Raw genomic sequence first — 17965 nt, 5'->3', positions numbered from 1 at the left:
TTAACTTCAAGGTCCCACAGTATTTAATAGTTTCATTACTGTACATCACTATTCAAAAGTGTAAGTTTAGAGTGGTTTCTAAGACTTGGGCAATCTATTAGTGCATAACATCAATAAACAAGTTATATACTCCCACATATAATGGCACAGAGTAAACATTCTCATTCCAGAGGGAGGAATGGAGATAGAGCAAAAGAAGATGGGAAGACAGCACCAAAGCTTGTGGTTATACATTAGGCATCCATAGGTTCTGATGGAGGTCTCTGCGGACCAAGGAGCATAGACACCCAGCTTCTTTACCTCACCTACCTGCAACATCCACAGCCTTTCTTTGGTCTGGCTCCATTTTGTGCCTTCTTTCTTTAGTGTGTGTCCCATGGCCTTGGTATTCTTGCTTCATGCAGGGTTCCTTGGGGCCCCATTGCATGGAAAACATGAACTAGACTGTCCATATTTCTCTTGGTATTCTCCTCCACCAGAATGATGCATTAAACTTTTCTCTCAGTATTGTAGGGATTTTCTAGTCCAAAGTTCTAAGCTCCTCTAAAGGACCACGAACCAGAGTTAGGTTTATCACAGAAACAGCCATAATTCTCAGTATGCATTTCTGTGTTAGTTACATTACTCACGGTTGTGAGGGGCTAACTGACAAGAACCACTGTAAGGAAGAAATGGCTTGTTTTGGCTCACATGCCATAGAGATTATGGTAACAGCAGCTTGAAGCATCTGGTCACATTGTAGCTATAATCAGGAAGCAGAGAGCAATGAATGCTGTGCTCAGCTCACTTTCTTCTTAGTATTCAGTCCAGGACACACATCGTAGAGCCATTACTTTTAGGGCAAGTCTGTCTACCTCAATTAACCTACTCTAGAAACTCTCTTATAGACATTCCCAGAGGTTTGTCTCCTTGATGATTCTGGATTGTGTCAAGCTGACAATCTGTATTAACCATCACACTACTCCCAAACCCTGTGGGGATGATAGTGAGCTTACACAGACAACATTGGTACTATAGACTACCTTTCAGACCACCAGTGCTGCCTGTGAGAAACGTCGGCGTGACTTTGTGTTACAGTTCCTGTTGCTAGCATGAGTTGTATATGTGCAAAAGACAAGCTGGAATCGTATGAATCCTAGCTGCAAAGGAGTCTTGAAAAATCTGTTCACTTATTTTGGTCTTTTTGATGAGAGGAAATTACTGAAGCTTGGAAAGGAATTTTGATCTGGCCATCCCCACAAGACGTTATTTCAATGTTTTATGACACTTTACTACAGTAATTATTTTTATTTCTCTAATAGAAAATGGCCTGCTGTGCCTGCTTTATGGTAAGTAATGACAACACAGATAATGGCTGTCAAGTGCTTACCGTGTTGGACACATATACCAAGCCTGGTAAATGTTTTTTAAACTCTCACAGTGATCCTCTATGATAGCTGTTATTGTTTCCCTTTTTAAATTTCCCCTTTTATTGAAAATAGATTATTTTCTCCTGTAATTTATCCTGATTATGGTTTCCTCTTTCTCAACTCCTCCTAGTTCCTCCCCATACCTCTCCCTATCCAGATTCACTCTTTCTGTCTCTAAAGAAAAGAATAGTCTTCTAAGAGATAATAATTAACTATACCAAAATAAAATGTAAGATTTTTTAAAAAAAAACTGTCACATTGGAGTTGGACAATACAATCAAACAGAAGAAAAAGAGTCCAAGAGAAGGCATAAGAATCAGAGAGCCACTCATTTGTATACTAAGGAATCCCATCAATACTCTAAACTGAATCCATGGTATACATGCAGAGGACCTGGTGCAGCCCCGTGCAGGCCCTGTGCATGCTGCTTCAGTCTCTGTGAGTTTAGATGAGCTTTGATCACATTGGTTAGGAGGCCTTTTGTCTTCGTGTCCTCCGTGTCCTTTATTACACTCTGTTCACCTTATCTTCCACAGGGCTCCCTGAGCTCTGAGGGGAGGGATTTAATGAGACATCACATTCAGGGACGAGTGTTCCAAGGTCTTCCACTCTTTCATGACATCTGACTGTGGGCATTTATTCTCATCTGTTGCATGAGGAAAGGGGAATGATGGCTGAGCAAGGCTCATCTCTGAGTATAGCACAGTGGTTTTCTACGTTCTCAATGCTGTGACCCTGTAATAACTTCCTCATGTTTGGTGACCCCCCCCCACCATAAAATTATTTTGTTACTTCATTTTGCTACTGTTATGAATTGTAATGTAAATATCTGATATGAAAGATATCTGATATGTGCCCCCCAAGTGGTTGTGACTACAGGTTGACAATCACTGCCTATAGAGGAATATCACTGAAAGTAATTTTATCATTCTTTTTTTTTTTACACCAGCAGTGTTTGGTTTTTAGGTCCCTGGGCTATCTAGTCTCTGGTTCTTAGTTATCTAAGCAGTGTGAAGTTATAAGGTCGATCTTATGGAGTTGGCTTAAGTCAAATCAGTATTGATTGGTTGTTCCCACAACCTTTGTGCCACCATTGCTCTAGCATAGCTTACAGGCAGGACACCATTGTAGAATGAAGGATTCATGGCTGGCTTGGTGCTTATGTTTTCTCTTTTGGTAGTGTGCAGAGAACTGTCATGTACCAAAGACGCTACAGCATAGGGATGAAGGCTTTATGTAAATACCAGATGGATTTCTTTATGTTCAGTGAATTTTATAGGTATTATCTTCAACAAAGGGGCCTTTCTGTGAGCGTGTGACAGCAACCTATTGTCTTGGCAACAGCCTGGGTTGTTTGGAGAGTCCTATGGGACTCCTTTGGCCAACAATTCAATTAGATGTAACCCAATTCCAGTACTTATGGAGAGCCGCAATAACATTCGCCACCACAAGATGGCGCTGGCTTCCACTGCGCCCCACGTGGAAGGCCGGGATAGCTTTTGCCATTACAAGATGGCGCTGGCCTCCGCCGCGCCAGCCCGACTTCCTTTCAGGAAGTTAACTGTGTGCGCATGTGCAAGAGTGTCTTCGTGCCAGGTCTTTGCCCACTCCGGGGCCTGCCTATGAGATCATGGGTAAGCAACCAATCAGGTGTGGATGCACCACGCTAGGGTGTATATAAGCTGCGCCATGCTGGCGCCCCGGGTCCTCTCTTTAAGATACAATAAAAACTTTTTGCTGCAGAAGGATTCGTGTGTCCGCGCGTGCGTTTCCTGCTGGCGGGACGTTGGGCGCGTGACAAGTACTGCAAGCTTCATTCATTTGGTGATAAGAGATGGCCAGTTGGGATTCTGTCTCCCCCATTATTTGGGAATTTCATTTAGATCACCTTCATTTATGCATGCATTTTAGGAAGCTTCTACTGTGTTAGGTATTGATATTACCCATCAACTGTCACTTAATTTTAACAATCTCTCCCCATATTTCCTCCCTCAACCTACTTCCCCTTTACTCCCCCTGCTTCCCCACTTGATCTTCCTGCCCCAGCCACCCATCCATTTATAATTATCTACTCTATTTGCCTTGCCAAATGAATTCTGCCTTCCCCCTCGTCCCTTATTTTCTACCTACCCTCTATGGTTCTATGAATTCTGTGGTTCTTGATTATTATCAACCTAAGAGCTAATATCCACACGTAAGTGAATACATACCATATTTGTCTTTGTAGGTCTGGAATACCTGACTCAGGATGATTTTATTTTCTGGTTCCATTCATCTGCCTGCAAACTTCATGATGTCATTATGTTTTAACAGCTGAGTACTACTCCATTGTGTAAATGGACCACAATGTCTTTATCCATTCTTCTGTTGAGGTACATCTAGGTTGTTTCCAATTTCTGGCTATCATGAATAGAGCAGCAACGAACATGGTCGAGTAATGTGGGTGTTTGAAGTATCCTTTGGGTATATGCCCAAGAGCAGTATATCTGGATCTTACGGTAGATTGATTCCCATCTTCCTGAGGAACTGTCATACTGATTTCCATAATGACTCTACAAGTTTGGACTCCTACCAACAATGGATGAGCTCTCTCCTTACTCCGCAGCTTTACCAGCATGAGCTGCCACCTGTTTTATTGATCTTAGCCATTTGGACAGGTATAAGATAAACTCTCAGGGGGGCTGGAGAGATGGCTCAGTGGTTAAGAGCATCCGACTGCTCTTCCAGAGGTTATGAGTTCAATTCCCAGCAACCACATGGTGGCTCACAACCATCTGTAAAGAGATCCGATGCCCTCTTCTGGTGTGTCTGAAGACAGCTACAGTGTACTTACATATAATAAATAAATATATCTTTAAAAAAATCTCTCTCTCTCTCTCTCTTAAAAAAAAAAAGATGAACTCTCAGAGTAATTTTGATTTGCATTGCCCTGGTGGCTGAGGATGTTGAATATTTCTTTAGTATTTCTCAGCCATTGAAGTTTTCTCTATTGAGAATTTTTGACTAGATCTGTACTCCATTTTAAATTGACTTTTTTTCTTAAATCTAGTTTGTTTGTTTTTTTTTAAGTTGAGTATATGTTTTAGATTTTGGCCTCTATTGGATATGTGGTTGGTAAAAAATGTTTTCCATTCTTGGTTGTTTTGTTTGAATGACAGTATCCTTTGCAGAAGCATTTCAGTTTCATGAGGTCCAATTTATTAATGCTTGGTCTTAGTGCCCACACTAATGGTGTTATGATCAGGAAGCTGTCTCCTGTGTCAATATTCTCAAGACTGTTCCCCACTTTCTCTTCTCTCAGGCTTAGTGTATTTGGATTTATGTTGAGGTCTTTGATCCATTTGGCGTTGATGTTTGGGCAAGATGATAAGTGTGGATCTATTTGGATTTGTCTACATGCCATCTTCTACATGGCCATTTGGTTTGACCATTTGTTGAAGATGCTATCTTTTTCTCCATGTATACTTCTCTGGCTTCTTTATTTAAAAAAATTGGGGAAAGAATCTTCTCAGGGGAGGACAGAGGGAGGGACTACCAGGAGGGACAACTGGAATAGGGTTGGGGGCATGTCTGGGATGAGCTAGAAGCCTAGGACAATAGAAACTCCCAGGAATCTCTGAAGGTGGTTCTAGCTAAGACCCCTGGCAATGGGAATATGGAGCCTAAACAGGCCATCTCCTCTAACCATGGAGGGATTGTGACAGCAATTCAGCCACAAAACTTAAACCTACAATTTGTCCTGCTTATGAGATGTAAGCAGGTAAAGATGGAGCAGAGATTGAGGGAGTGGCCAGGCAATGACAGGTCCAGCTTGAGACCCATGCCATGTGGAGCCTATGGTGACACTGTTAATGATCTCCCACTATGCTTGCAGACAGAAGCCTAGCATATCCATCAGAGAGTTCTACCTAGCAACTGATGGAAACAGATGCAGAGAGCCACGTCAAACATTAGGCAGAGCTTGGGGTGTCCTCTGGAAGAGGGGAAGAAGAATTGTAGGAACCAAAGAGGTCAAGGACCCCATAGAAACATCTTCAGATCAACTAAGCTGGGCACAGAAACAGAACTGTCAACTAGGAAGCTTGCTTGGGACTGACCTAGCCCCTCTGTACATGTGTAACTACAATTTAAAATCAGGGAAGGTGAGATCTTCAGCAGTTCTTTGATTTTTCAGGATTGTGTATGTGTGTGTTTGTGTGTGTGTGTGTGTGTGTGTGTGTGTGTGTGTGTGTGTGTATGAAGCTGAAAATTGTCCTTTCAACATCTGTAAAGAGTTTTGTTTGAACATTGATGGGATTGCATTGAATCTGTAGATTGCTTTTGGTAGGATGGCTATTTTAATTCTGTTAATCCTACTGATCCATGAGCATGGGGGTGTCTTTCTATGTTTTGATATCTTCTTCAATTACTGGAAGGTTTTAATGTTACAAGTCTTTTACTTGTCTGGCTAGACTTACCCCAAGATATATTACTTGAGGGCTCCATGAAAGATGTTGTTTTCCTGATTTACTTCTCGGTCCGTTTGCCATTTGTGTACAAGAAGGCAACTGGGTTTTGTGAGCTAATGTTGTATCCAGATACTTTGCTGAATCTGTTCATCTGCTGTAGCAGTTTCTTGGTGGAGTTTTATTTTTTAATTTTTTACTGGAATTTTGCAAGTTTCACATTATGCACCCCAGTCCCACCCTGTCCTTAGTATCTGCCCTTGCCATGTCCCCTCCCAACATAAAATAAAAAACAAAAATAAGAAAAATGATCAAAACTAAACAATCTCTTCATGGAAGCTGTAGTGTGTTCCACACTGTGTCCTTCTGTCCACACTTCTTACTGCAAATGTTCATTGCAATGAGTCATTGATCATTTTGAGACGTTTGGCTTCTGCTACACCATCAGTACTGGATCCTTATCAAGACTCCTCTCAGAAATCCTGTTGCTGCCTTGTGTCACGGAGATCCTATAGTCTTGGGGCTGCAGCAACAGCCCCTTCATGTACTCCAGCAGTTCATAGATGGGATAGATATTGAAGTGGGTCAACTCAAAACCATGGATCTGGGTCTGATTAGTTACTGAGTTGGCAAGCCAGCTAATTCTTCTGCACCCATACCACTAAGGCAAGCTTTCCAGCACTTCCCCAGCTAGCTCATTCAATGCCACATCTGGCTAGGAGCGGGGCCAGATCTCCTCTCATACCCTTGGGGCCAGCTTCCCCACACCCAGGACACCAGGGTCAGCTCTATTGTGCTGCTCAGATGAGGTGTGGGACTCACTCTGAGTGCTGAGTGCTGAGGCTGGTGAGGAGCAGGGATAGCTCTCCCACTCTCATGATTCTAGGACCAGTTCTCCCACCTACCGCAGGTGGTGAGGGAGGGCATCTCTGCTTTGCCCATGCCCTGGTGGAATATTTTGGGGCCAGTTATTTGTTTTTTTTAAATGATTTATTTTAGTTTATTTATGAGTATACTGTAGCTGTTTTCAGACACACCATAAGGGGACATTGGATCCCATTACAGATGGTTGTGAGTCACCATATGAATGCTGGGAATTGAACTCAGGACCTCTGGAAGAGCAGTCAGTGCTCTTATGCCCAGCCCAGCCACTTATGTATTCTAGCTGCAAATAAAGATACTTTGACTCGTTCCTTTCCAATTTGTATCTCCTTGATTTCCTTCAGTTATCTTATTGATCTAGTTAAGACATCAAGTACTATATTGAATAGGCATGTGGAGAGTGGACAACCTTGTCTTACTCCTGATTTTGGTGGCATTTCTTTAGGTTTCTCTCCATTTAAGTTGGTGTTGGCTATGGGCTTATGTAAACTGCCTTTATTATGTTGAGGTATGCCCCCTTGTGTCCCTAATTTCTCAGGACTTTTATCATGAACGGCTATTGGATTTTGTCAAAGACCTTGTCTGCATCTAATGAGATGATCATGTGCTTTTTGTCTTTCAATTTGTTTGTATGGTGGATAATGTCGATCAACTTCTGTGTTGACACATCCCTCCATCTCTGGGATGAAGCCTACTTGATCGTAGTGGAATATCTTTTCTGATGCGTTTTTGATTCTATTTACAGATATTTTATTGAGAATTTTAGCATCTATGTTCATAAAGGAAATTGATATATAATTTTCTTTCTTTGTTGTTCTTTTTTTTTTTATTAGTCCAACAAACTTTATTCTTATCTATAATTGATATCAATGACTCCTAGGAGCTAATTGATACATATTCTTTTTTTTTTTATTATCTTGAGTATTTCTTATATACATTTCAAGTGTTATTCCCTTTCCCGGTTTCCGGACAGACATCACCCTCCCCCCTCCCCTTCCTTGTGGGTGTTCCCCTCCCAAACCTCCCCCCATTGCCACCCTCCCCGCATAGTCTAGTTCACTGGGGGTTCAGTCTTAGCAGGACCCAGGGCTTCCCCTTCCACTGGTGCTCTTACTAGGATATTCATTGCTACCTATGGGGACAGAGTCCAGGGTCAGTCCATGTATAGTCTTTAGGTAGTGGCTTAGTCCCTGGAAGCTCTGGTTGCTTGACATTGTTGTACTTTTGGGGTCTCGAGCACCTTCAAGCTCTTCCAGTTCTTTCTCTGATTCCTTCAACGGGGGACCTATTCTCAGTTCAGTGGTTTGCTGCTGGCATTCGCCTCTGTATTTGCTGTATTCTGCCTGTGTCTCTCAGGAGCGATCTACATCCGGCTCCTGTCGGTCTGCACTTCTTTGCTTCATCCATCTTGTCTAATTGGGTGGCTGTATATGTATGGGCCACCTGTGGGGCAGGCTCTGAATGGGTGTTCCTTCTGTCTCTGTTTTAATCTTTGCCTCTCCCTTCCCTGCCAAGGGTATTCTTTTTCCTCATTTAAAGAAGGAGTGAAGCAGTCACATTTTGATCATCCGTCTTGAGTTTCCTTTGTTCTAGGGATCTAGGGTAATTCAAGCATTTGGGCTAATAGCCACTTATCAATGAGTGCATACCATGTATGTCTTTCTGTGAGTGGGTTAGCTCACTCAGGATGATATTTTCCAGTTCCAACCATTTGCCTACGAATTTCATAAACTCGTTGTTTTTGATAGCTGAGTAATATTCCATTGTGTAGATGTACCACATTTTCTGTATCCATTCCTCTGTTGAAGGGCATCTGGGTTCTTTCCAGTTTCTGGCTATTATAAATAAGGCTGCGATGAACATAGTGGAGCACGTGTCTCTTTTATATGTTGAGGCATCTTTTGGGTATATGCCCAAGAGAGGTATGGCTGGATCCTCAGGCAGTTCAATGTCCAATTTTCTGAGGAACCTCCAGACTGATTTCCAGAATGGTTTTACCAGTCTGCAATCCCACCAACAATGGAGGAGTGTTCCTCTTTCTCCACATCCTCGCCAGCATCTGCTGTTACCTGAGTTTTTGATCTTAGCCATTCTCACTGGTGTGAGGTGAAATCTCAGGGTTGTTTTGATTTGCATTTCCCTTATGACTAAAGATGTTGAACATTTCTTTAGGTGTTTCTCAGCCATTCGGCATTCCTCAGCTGTGAATTCTTTGTTCAGCTCTGAACCCCATTTTTTAATAGGGTTATTTGTTTCCCTGCGGTCTAACTTCTTGAGTTCTTTGTATATTTTGGATATAAGGCCTCTATCTGTTATAGGATTGGTAAAGATCTTTTCCCAATCTGTTGGTTGTCGTTTTGTCCTAACCACAGTGTCCTTTGCCTTACAGAAGCTTTGCAGTTTTATGAGATCCCATTTGTTGATTCTTGATCTTAGAGCATAAGCCATTGGTGTTTTGTTCAGGAAATTTTTTCCACTGCCCATGTGTTCCAGATGCTTCCCTAGTTTTTCTTCTATTAGTTTGAGTGTGTCTGGTTTGATGTGGAGGTCCTTGATCCACTTGGACTTAAGCTTTGTACAGGGTGATAAGCATGGATCGATCTGCATTCTTCTGCATGTTGTCCTCCAGTTGAACCAGCACCATTTGCTGAAAATGCTATCTTTTTTCCATTGGATGGTTTTGGCTCCTTTGTCAAAAATCAAGTGACCATAGGTGTGGGGTTCATTTCTGGGTCTTCAATTCTATTCCATTGATCTGTCTGTCTCTGTACCAATACCATGCAGTTTTTATCACTATTGCTCTGTAATACTGCTTGAGTTCAGGGATAGTGATTCCCCCTGAAGTCCTCTTATTGTTGAGGATAGCTTTAGCTATCCTGGGTTTTTTGTTATTCCAGATGAATTTGCAAATTGTTCTGTCTAACTCTTTGAAGAATTGGATTGGTATTTTGATGGGGATTGCATTGAATCTGTAGATTGCTTTTGGTAAAATGGCCATTTTTACTATATTAATCCTGCCAATCCATGAGCATGGGAGATCTTTCCATCTCCTGAGGTCTTCTTCAATTTCTTTCCTCAGTGTCTTGAAGTTCTTATCGTACAGATCTTTTACTTGCTTGGTTAAAGTCACACCGAGGTACTTTATATTATTTGGGTCTATTATGAAGGGTGTCGTTTCCCTAATTTCTTTCTCGGCTTGTTTCTCTTTTGTATAGAGGAAGGCAACTGATTTATTTGAGTTAATTTTATACCCAGCCACTTTGCTGAAGTTGTTTATCAGCTTTAGTAGTTCTCTGGTGGAACTTTTGGGATCACTTAAATATACTATCATGTCGTCTGCAAATAGTGATATTTTGACCTCTTCTTTTCCGATCTGTATCCCCTTGATCTCCTTTTGTTGTCTGATTGCTCTGGCTAGAACTTCAAGAACTATATTGAATAAGTAGGGAGAGAGTGGGCAGCCTTGTCTAGTCCCTGATTTTAGTGGGATTGCTTCAAGTTTCTCTCCATTTAGTTTAATGTTAGCAACTGGTTTGCTGTATATGGCTTTTACTATGTTTAGGTATGGGCCTTGAATACCTATTCTTTCCAGGACTTTTATCATGAAGGGGTGTTGAATTTTGTCAAATGCTTTCTCAGCATCTAATGAAATGATCATGTGGTTCTGTTCTTTCAGTTTGTTTATATGATGGATCACGTTGATGGTTTTCCTTATATTAAACCATCCCTGCATGCCTGGGATGAAGCCTACTTGATCATGGTGGATGATTGTTTTGATGTGCTCTTGAATTCGGTTTGCCAGAATTTTATTGAGTATTTTTGCGTCGATATTCATAAGGGAAATTGGTCTGAAGTTCTCTTTCTTTGTTGGGTCTTTGTGTGGTTTAGGTATAAGAGTAATTGTGGCTTCATAGAAGGAATTCGGTAGGGCTCCATCTGTTTCGATTTTGTGGAATAGTTTGGATAATATTGGTATAAGGTCTTCTATGAAGGTTTGATAGAATTCTGCACTAAACCCGTCTGGACCTGGGCTCTTTTTGGTTGGGAGACCTTTAATGACTGCTTCTATTTCCTTAGGAGTTATGGGGTTGTTTAACTGGTTTATCTGTTCCTGATTTAACTTCGATACCTGGTATCTGTCTAGGAAATTGTCCATTTCCTGAAGATTTTCAAGTTTTGTTGAATATAGGTTTTTATAGTAAGATCTGATGATTTTTTGAATTTCCTCTGAATCTGTAGTTATGTCTCCCTTTTCATTTCTGATTTTGTTAATTTGGACGCACTCTCTGTGTCCTCTCGTTAGTCTGGCTAAGGGTTTATCTATCTTGTTGATTTTCTCAAAGAACCAACTTTTGGTTCTGTTGATTCTTTCTATGGTCCTTTTTGTTTCTACTTGGTTGATTTCAGCTCTGAGTTTGATTATTTCCTGCCTTCTACTCCTCCTGGGTGTATTTGCTTCTTTTTGTTCTAGAGCTTTTAGGTGTGCTGTCAAGCTGCTGACATATGCTCTTTCCTGTTTCTTTCTGCAGTCACTCAGCGCTATGAGTTTTCCTCTTAGCACAGCTTTCATTGTGTCCCATAAGTTTGGGTATGTTGTACCTTCATTTTCATTAAATTCTAAAAAGTTTTTAATTTCTTTCTTTATTTCTTCCTTGACCAGGTTATCATTGAGTAGAGCATTGTTCAATTTCCACGTATATGTGGGGATTCTTCCCTTATTGTTATTGAAGACCAGTTTTAGGCCGTGGTGGTCCGATAGCACGCATGGGATTATTTCTATCTTTCTGTACCTGTTGAGGCCCGTTTTTTGACCAATTATATGGTCAATTTTGGAGAAAGTACCATGAGGAGCTGAGAAGAAGGTATATCCTTTTGCTTTAGGATAGAATGTTCTATAAATATCCGTTAAGTCCATTTGGCTCATGACTTCTCTTAGTCTGTCGACATCTCTGTTTAATTTCTGTTTCCATGATCTGTCCATTGATGAGAGTGGGGTGTTGAAATCTCCCACTATTATTGTGTGAGGTGCAATGTGTGTTTTGAGCTTTAGTAAGGTTTCTTTTACATATGTAGGTGCCCTTGTATTTGGGGCATAGATATTTAGGATTGAGAGTTCATCTTGGTGGATTTTTCCTTTGATGAATATGAAGTGTCCTTCCTTATCTTTTTTGATGACTTTTAGTTGAAAATTGATTTTATTTGATATTAGAATGGCTACTCCAGCTTGCTTCTTCTGACCATTTGCTTGGAAAATTGTTTTCCAGCCTTTCACTCTGAGGTAATGTCTGTCTTTGTCTCTGAGGTGTGTTTCCTGTAGGCAGCAGAATGCAGGGTCCTCGTTGCGTATCCAGTTTGTTAATCTATGTCTTTTTATTGGGGAGTTGAGGCCATTGATATTGAGAGATATTAAGGAATAGTGATTATTGCTTCCCGTTATATTCATATTTGGAAGTGAGGTTATGTTTGTGTGCTTTCATTCTCTTTGTTTTGTTGCCAAGATGATTAGTTTCTTGCTTCTAGGGTATAGCTTGCCTCCTTATGTTGGGCTTTACCCTTTATTATCCTTTGTAGTGATGGACTTGTAGAAAGATATTGTGTAAATTTGGTTTTGTCATGGAATATCTTGGTTTCTCCATCTATGTTAATTGAGAGTTTTGCAGGATACAGTAACCTGGGCTGGCATTTGTGTTCTCTTAGGGTCTGTATGACATCTGTCCAGGATCTTCTGGCCTTCATAGTTTCTGGCGAAAAGTCTGGTGTGATTCTGATAGGTCTGCCTTTATATGTTACTTGACCTTTTTCCCTTACTGCTTTTAATATTCTTTCTTTATTTTGTGCGTTTGGTGTTTTGACAATTATGTGACGGGAGGTGTTTCTTTTCTGGTCCAATCTATTTGGAGTTCTGTAGGCTTCTTGTATGCCTATGGGTATCTCTTTTTTTAGGTTAGGGAAGTTTTCTTCTATGATTTTGTTGAAGATATTTACTGGTCCTTTGAGCTGGGAGTCTTCACTCTCTTCTATACCTATTATCCTTAGGTTTGATCTTCTCATTGAGTCCTGGATTTCCTGTATGTTTTGGACCAGTAGCTTTTTCCGCTTTACATTATCTTTGACAGTTGAGTCAATGATTTCTATGGAATCTTCTGCTCCCGAGATTCTCTCTTCCATCTCTTGAATTCTGTTGGTGAAGCTTGTATCTACAGCTCCTTGTCTTTTCTTTTGATTTTCTATGTCCAGGGTTGTTTCCATGTGTTCTTTCTTGATTGCTTCTATTTCCATTTTTAATTCCTTCAACTGTTTGATTGTGTTTTCCTGGAATTCTTTCAGGGATTTTTGCGATTCCTCTCTGTAGGCTTCTACTTGTTCTCTAAGGGAGTTCTTTATGTCTTTCTTGAAGTCCTCCAGCATCATGATCAAATATGATTTTGAAACTAGGTCTTGCTTTTCTGGTGTGTTTGGATATTCCGTGTTTGCTTTGGTGGGAGAATTGGGCTCCGATGATGCCATGTAGTCTTGGTTTCTGTTGCTTGGGTTCCTGCGCTTGCCTCTCGCCATCAGATTATCTCTAGTGTTACTTTGTTCTGCTATTTCTGACAGTGGCTAGACTGTCCTATAACCTGTGTGTCAGGAGTGCTGTAGACCTGTTTTCCTGTTTTCTTTCAGCCAGTTATGGGGACAGAGTGTTCTGCTTTCGGGCGTGTAGTTTTTCCTCTCTACAGGTCTTCAGCTGTTCCTGTGGGCCTGTGTCTTGAGTTCACCAGGCATGTTTCTTGCAGGGGAAAAGTTGGTCCTACCTGTGGTTCCAAGGCTCAAGTTTGCTCGTGGGGTACTGCCTAAGTCCTCTCCGCTGGGCAGCAACCGGGAAAATCTGTGCCGCTCCTTCCGGGAGCCTCCGTGCACCAGGGTTTCAGATGACGTTTGGTGTTTTCCTCTGGCGCCTGGATGTGCACAGAGTGCAGTCTCTTCTGGTTTCCCAGGCGTGTCCGCCTGTCTGAAGGTTCAGCTCTCCCTCCCACGGGATTTGGTTGCAGAGAACTGTTTATCCAGTCTGTTTCCTTCAGGTTCCGGCAGTGTCTCAGGCGCAGGGGTCCTGCCGCTCCCGGGCCCTCCCCTATGGGAACCCAGAGGCCTTATACAGTTGCCTCTTGGGCCAGGGATGTGGGCAGGGGTGGGCAGTGTTGGTGGTCTCCTCCGCTCTGCAGCCTCAGGAGTGCCCTCCTGATCAGGCGGTGAGGTCTCTCTCCCACGGGGTTTGGGAGCAGAGAGCTGCTGCGGTCCGGGATCTGCCGGTGTGGGACTTCCGGTAAACACAGGAAGTGCCCGGCCTTAGAGGAATTTTGCCTCTGTGTGTCCTGAGTTCACCAGGCAGGTTTCTTGCAGGGGAAAAGTTGGTCCTACCTGCAGTTCCAAGGCTCAAGTTTGCTCGTGGGGTACTGCCTAAGTCCTCTCCGCTGTGGCAGCAACCGGGAAGATCTGCGCCGCTCTTTCCGGGAGCCTCCGTGCACCAGGGTTCCAGATGGTGTTTGGTGTTTTCCTCTGGCGCCTGGATGTGCACAGAGTGCAGTCTCTTCTGGTTTCCCAGGCGTGTCCGCCTCTCTGAAGGTTCAGCTCTCCCTCCCACGGGATTTGGGTGCAGAGAACTGTTTATCCGGTCTGTTTCCTTCAGGTTCCGGCAGTGTCTCAGGCGCAGGGGTCCTGCCGCTCCCGGGCCCTCCCCTATGGGAACCCAGAGGCCTTATACAGTTGCCTCTTGGGCCAGGGATGTGGGCAGGGGTGGGGAGTGTTGGTGGTCTCCTCCGCTCTGCAGCCTCAGGAGTGCCCACTTGATCAGGCGGTGAGGTCTCTCTCCCACGGGGTTTGGGAGCAGAGAGCTGCTGCGGTCCGGGATCCACTGGTCTTTGTTGTTCTTTATGTGGTTTGGGTATCAAGATAACCGTGGCTTTATAAAATAAAATGTGCAATGCTCTTTCTAATGGATAAGTTGTTCGGTTTCTATGGTGGTCAGAAAGGATGTAGGGTGTTTTTTCAGATTTCTTACATCTGTTGAGACTTGCTTCGTGTCTGTATATATGATCCATTTGGAGAACATTTATGTACTGAGAAGAAGGTCTTGTGTTTGGGTAAAATGTTCTGTAAATATCTATTAGGTTCATTTGGCTTATAACCAGTTAGCACTAGCATTTCTCTGTTTAGTTTTTGTCTGGATGACTTGTCTATTGGTGAGGGTGGGTTGTTGAAATCTCCCACTAATAGTGTGTGAAGTCAATATGTGATTTAAGCTGGAGTGCCCTTTTTGAACTTGGGTGTCCTTGTGTTTGCTTCATAGATGTAAAGAATTACAATTTACTCTTGGTGGAGTTTTCTTGGTTTGAAGTCTATTTTGCCAGTTATTAACATGGTTATACCAGATTGCTTCTTAGATCCATTTGCTTGGAATACATTTTTCCATACCTATGTCCTAAGGTGATATGCATCATTGATGTTAAGGTGTATTTCTTGGATACAACAGAAAGATGCAGCCTGTTTTCCCATCCATTGTTATTCTGTAGTTTTTCTGGGGAATTAGAGCCACTGATGTTGAGAGATATTAATATCTAGTGGTTGTTTACTGTTATTTTTGTTGTTGGTGATAGTGGTGGCAGCAATGGTGTGTGTGTGTGTGTGTGTGTGTGTGTGTGTGTGTGTGTGTATTTTTTCTCTTTTGATTTTTGTTGGTCCAGGATCATTTATTTCCAGTGTTTTGTAGTTAACCTCCTTAGGTTGGAGTTTTCCTTCTAGTACCTTCTATGGGGCTGGATTTATAAATAGATATTGCTTAAATTTGGTTTTATCATGGAGTGTCTTATTTTATCCATCTCTGGTGATTGAAAATTTTGCTGAGGTCTCCTGGAGCATGCAGAATACCTGTCCATGTCCTTCTGGCCTTTAGAGTTTCCATTGAGAAGCCAGGTGTGATTCTAATAGGTCTCCCTGTATATGTTACTTGTTTTCTTGTTTCCCCTTTCAGCTTTTAATACTGTCTTTATTGTGTATCGATTAGTGTTTTGATTATTATGAGTCAAGGGAATTTTTTTCCAGGCCCTCCAGACTATTTGGTATTCTGTATGTTTCTTGTACCTTGATAGACATCTTCTTTAGGTTAGGAAATTTTCTTTTATGATTTTGTTGAAAATATTTTCTGTGCCTTTGACATGGGTTTCTTCTCTTTCCTCTATTCTTATTATTCTTAGATTTGGTCTTTTCACAATGTCTCAGATTCACTGGGTGTTTTATGCCAGGTGTTTTGTAGAGTTAACATTTTCTTTGACTGAGCTGACCATTTTTCTGTTGAGTCAATAGCAGAAATTCTGTCTTCCATCTCTGGTATTCTGTTGGTGAGGCATGCCTCTGTGGTTCCTAAAATTTTAATTTCCAGATTTCTCTCAGTTTGAGTTTTCTTTATTAATTCTAGTTCCACTTTCATGTTTTGAACCATTTCTATTAATTTTCTTTGACTTACTTGTATTGAGAAAAACTCGAGTGCAGAAATAATTCAGAAGAGTAGCTGAAGGAGGAGAAGGCAGACTCCAGGAAAAGCAAAACTGCAGCAGAAGGCCTGAAATCAAGTTGGGACCCATCAATCTGACATCCACAGCCTGCTGTGGAAGTAGGTACAAAGTGTTGGGGTACAGGCAGCATGATGCAAGGGTTGAAAAGTAGGAAGTCAGGGGATGGACCTTGAGTGGTTGGTCTAGAATGGTTGGTTTTCTGGACAATGGAGGAGGAGCCCTAGAGAGCTTTAATGGTGTTGTGGATGGGAAGATGGATCAAATTAACTTTTTGAAAAATCCAGGAGAATTGTTAGGAATAGAGGGAAGCGGGTAGATCATGAGACTTCAGATGATTCAGGAATATTTCAGTGATTTAGAGAAAACCCTGTATTGCTGGTCTAGGTGTATGTGTGTTGGGGGTGGGATGAGATAACCAGAAATGTAGTCAGTTATCTGGCTGGACACCTGCCACTTATAGCTTATCCACAAGATCTAATCCAGGTTCTTCAGGCTGTTGAGAGGCTGGACACCATGGTATATGCACCGCATCTTCTACCCCACATTCACACAAGGACACATACAAAAATGTCTTCCAGCTAGGCCTGAAGTAGCACCTATCTTTAATTCCAGCATGCAGGAGGCACAGGCAAACAGATCTGTGATAGTTCAAGGCCACTTGGCTCACCCATGTCCTCACATCTCTTCCTTTTACTTGTCATTATAAAGGAGCGCAGCTGTAGAAAATGGTAAATTCTTCTGTTGAGACCCATTTAATATGCCTACATGGAGACTGGTAGGCACACTGACAGATAGTGTGAAGTGCAGAGCTGACAATAGGTGAGCTGCACCACAGAGTCCTCACTTCGAACCAACCTTTTACTTCATACATACACTAGCATCTCCTAAGATCACGTGTGCTGGGGCAGGGAGTAAAAGAGGAATCTCTCACTAGGGACTGTCAATAACGCCATTGTCATTACTATAGCTTTGGCCACTGCTCTATCATTCTGTTCTAGTTGCCATGAATCTTGTTAAGCTGGAGGAAAATACTACTGTGCAACACTCCCATAGCCCATCTCCCTTCTCTTTATAATTAATCACCTCTAGAGAGTCATGTCTAATTTTCCATGTCTAATTTGTCCTCTTCACTATCTAACCTTTTTCTGGGTTTGTATCACCACAATAGTGTTTATTATGGGTCAGATCGTAAATGTCCCCCAAAAGCTATATGTTTGGTTTCCAACTCTTAGCACTATTAGGAAGTAGGGCCAAATGGGAAGAACTTAGGTCACTGGGGGAAATCTCTTGAAGGTGATATTGAGATGTCATGGCTTCCCTCAATCCTTTCCCTCTCTTCCTCCGTCTCACCCCCTTCTCCCCTCCACCCTCTCTGTTTCTCTCTGTCTCTACTTCCTCCTGGTCGCTGTCTAGGGAGCAGATTTATTCCACATTCATTCTCCACCATGATGTCCTTTTTTCCTAGGTTCAAAGAAATGGGTCTAAGTGACCATACACAGAAACTTGGAAATTGCGAGCCAATATAAATCATCTTTGTAAGTGGCTTAGTCCAGTCATTTTGTTACAGCAATGGAATGCTGACTAATGCAGATTTAAAAATGCAGATTTGTCAAAGTTACCCCAAACCCCAACATTACCAAATTTAATGAACCTTTATTGCCCAGTGTCATTTGATAACTGT

The 17965-nt window shown here is 42.0% G+C and overlaps 2 protein-coding genes across 5 annotated transcripts in view; one reads left to right on the top strand and one right to left on the bottom strand.

The window, feature by feature from the left end:
• The window catches only part of Sgo2 (shugoshin 2), a 35357-nt gene extending 34964 nt beyond the window's left edge, over positions 1-393 (bottom strand). The window contains exon 1 of the mRNA XM_063267192.1: positions 301-393. Within this exon, the coding sequence (XP_063123262.1) occupies positions 301-378 (78 nt within the window). The 5' untranslated portion in view covers positions 379-393. The remainder of the gene's footprint in view (positions 1-300) is intronic.
• Kctd18 (potassium channel tetramerization domain containing 18) overlaps positions 1-17965 on the top strand; it is a 64630-nt gene that overhangs the window by 28594 nt on the left and 18071 nt on the right. For 2 of the 4 annotated variants that reach the window (XM_063266949.1, XM_063266948.1), the window contains 2 exons: positions 1302-1328; positions 17750-17819. The exons of the other annotated variants lie outside the window; for them this stretch is intronic. The gene's annotated coding sequence lies outside the window, so the exon portion shown is untranslated. The remainder of the gene's footprint in view (positions 1-1301; positions 1329-17749; positions 17820-17965) is intronic. 4 annotated transcript variants of the gene reach the window in all.

This window comes from Rattus norvegicus, chromosome 9, assembly GCF_036323735.1.
Source record: "Rattus norvegicus strain BN/NHsdMcwi chromosome 9, GRCr8, whole genome shotgun sequence".
Lineage (NCBI taxonomy): Eukaryota > Metazoa > Chordata > Mammalia > Rodentia > Muridae > Rattus > Rattus norvegicus.
Note: the sequence above shows the minus strand (reverse complement) of the source record. Positions and strands in the feature narration are given on the sequence as shown.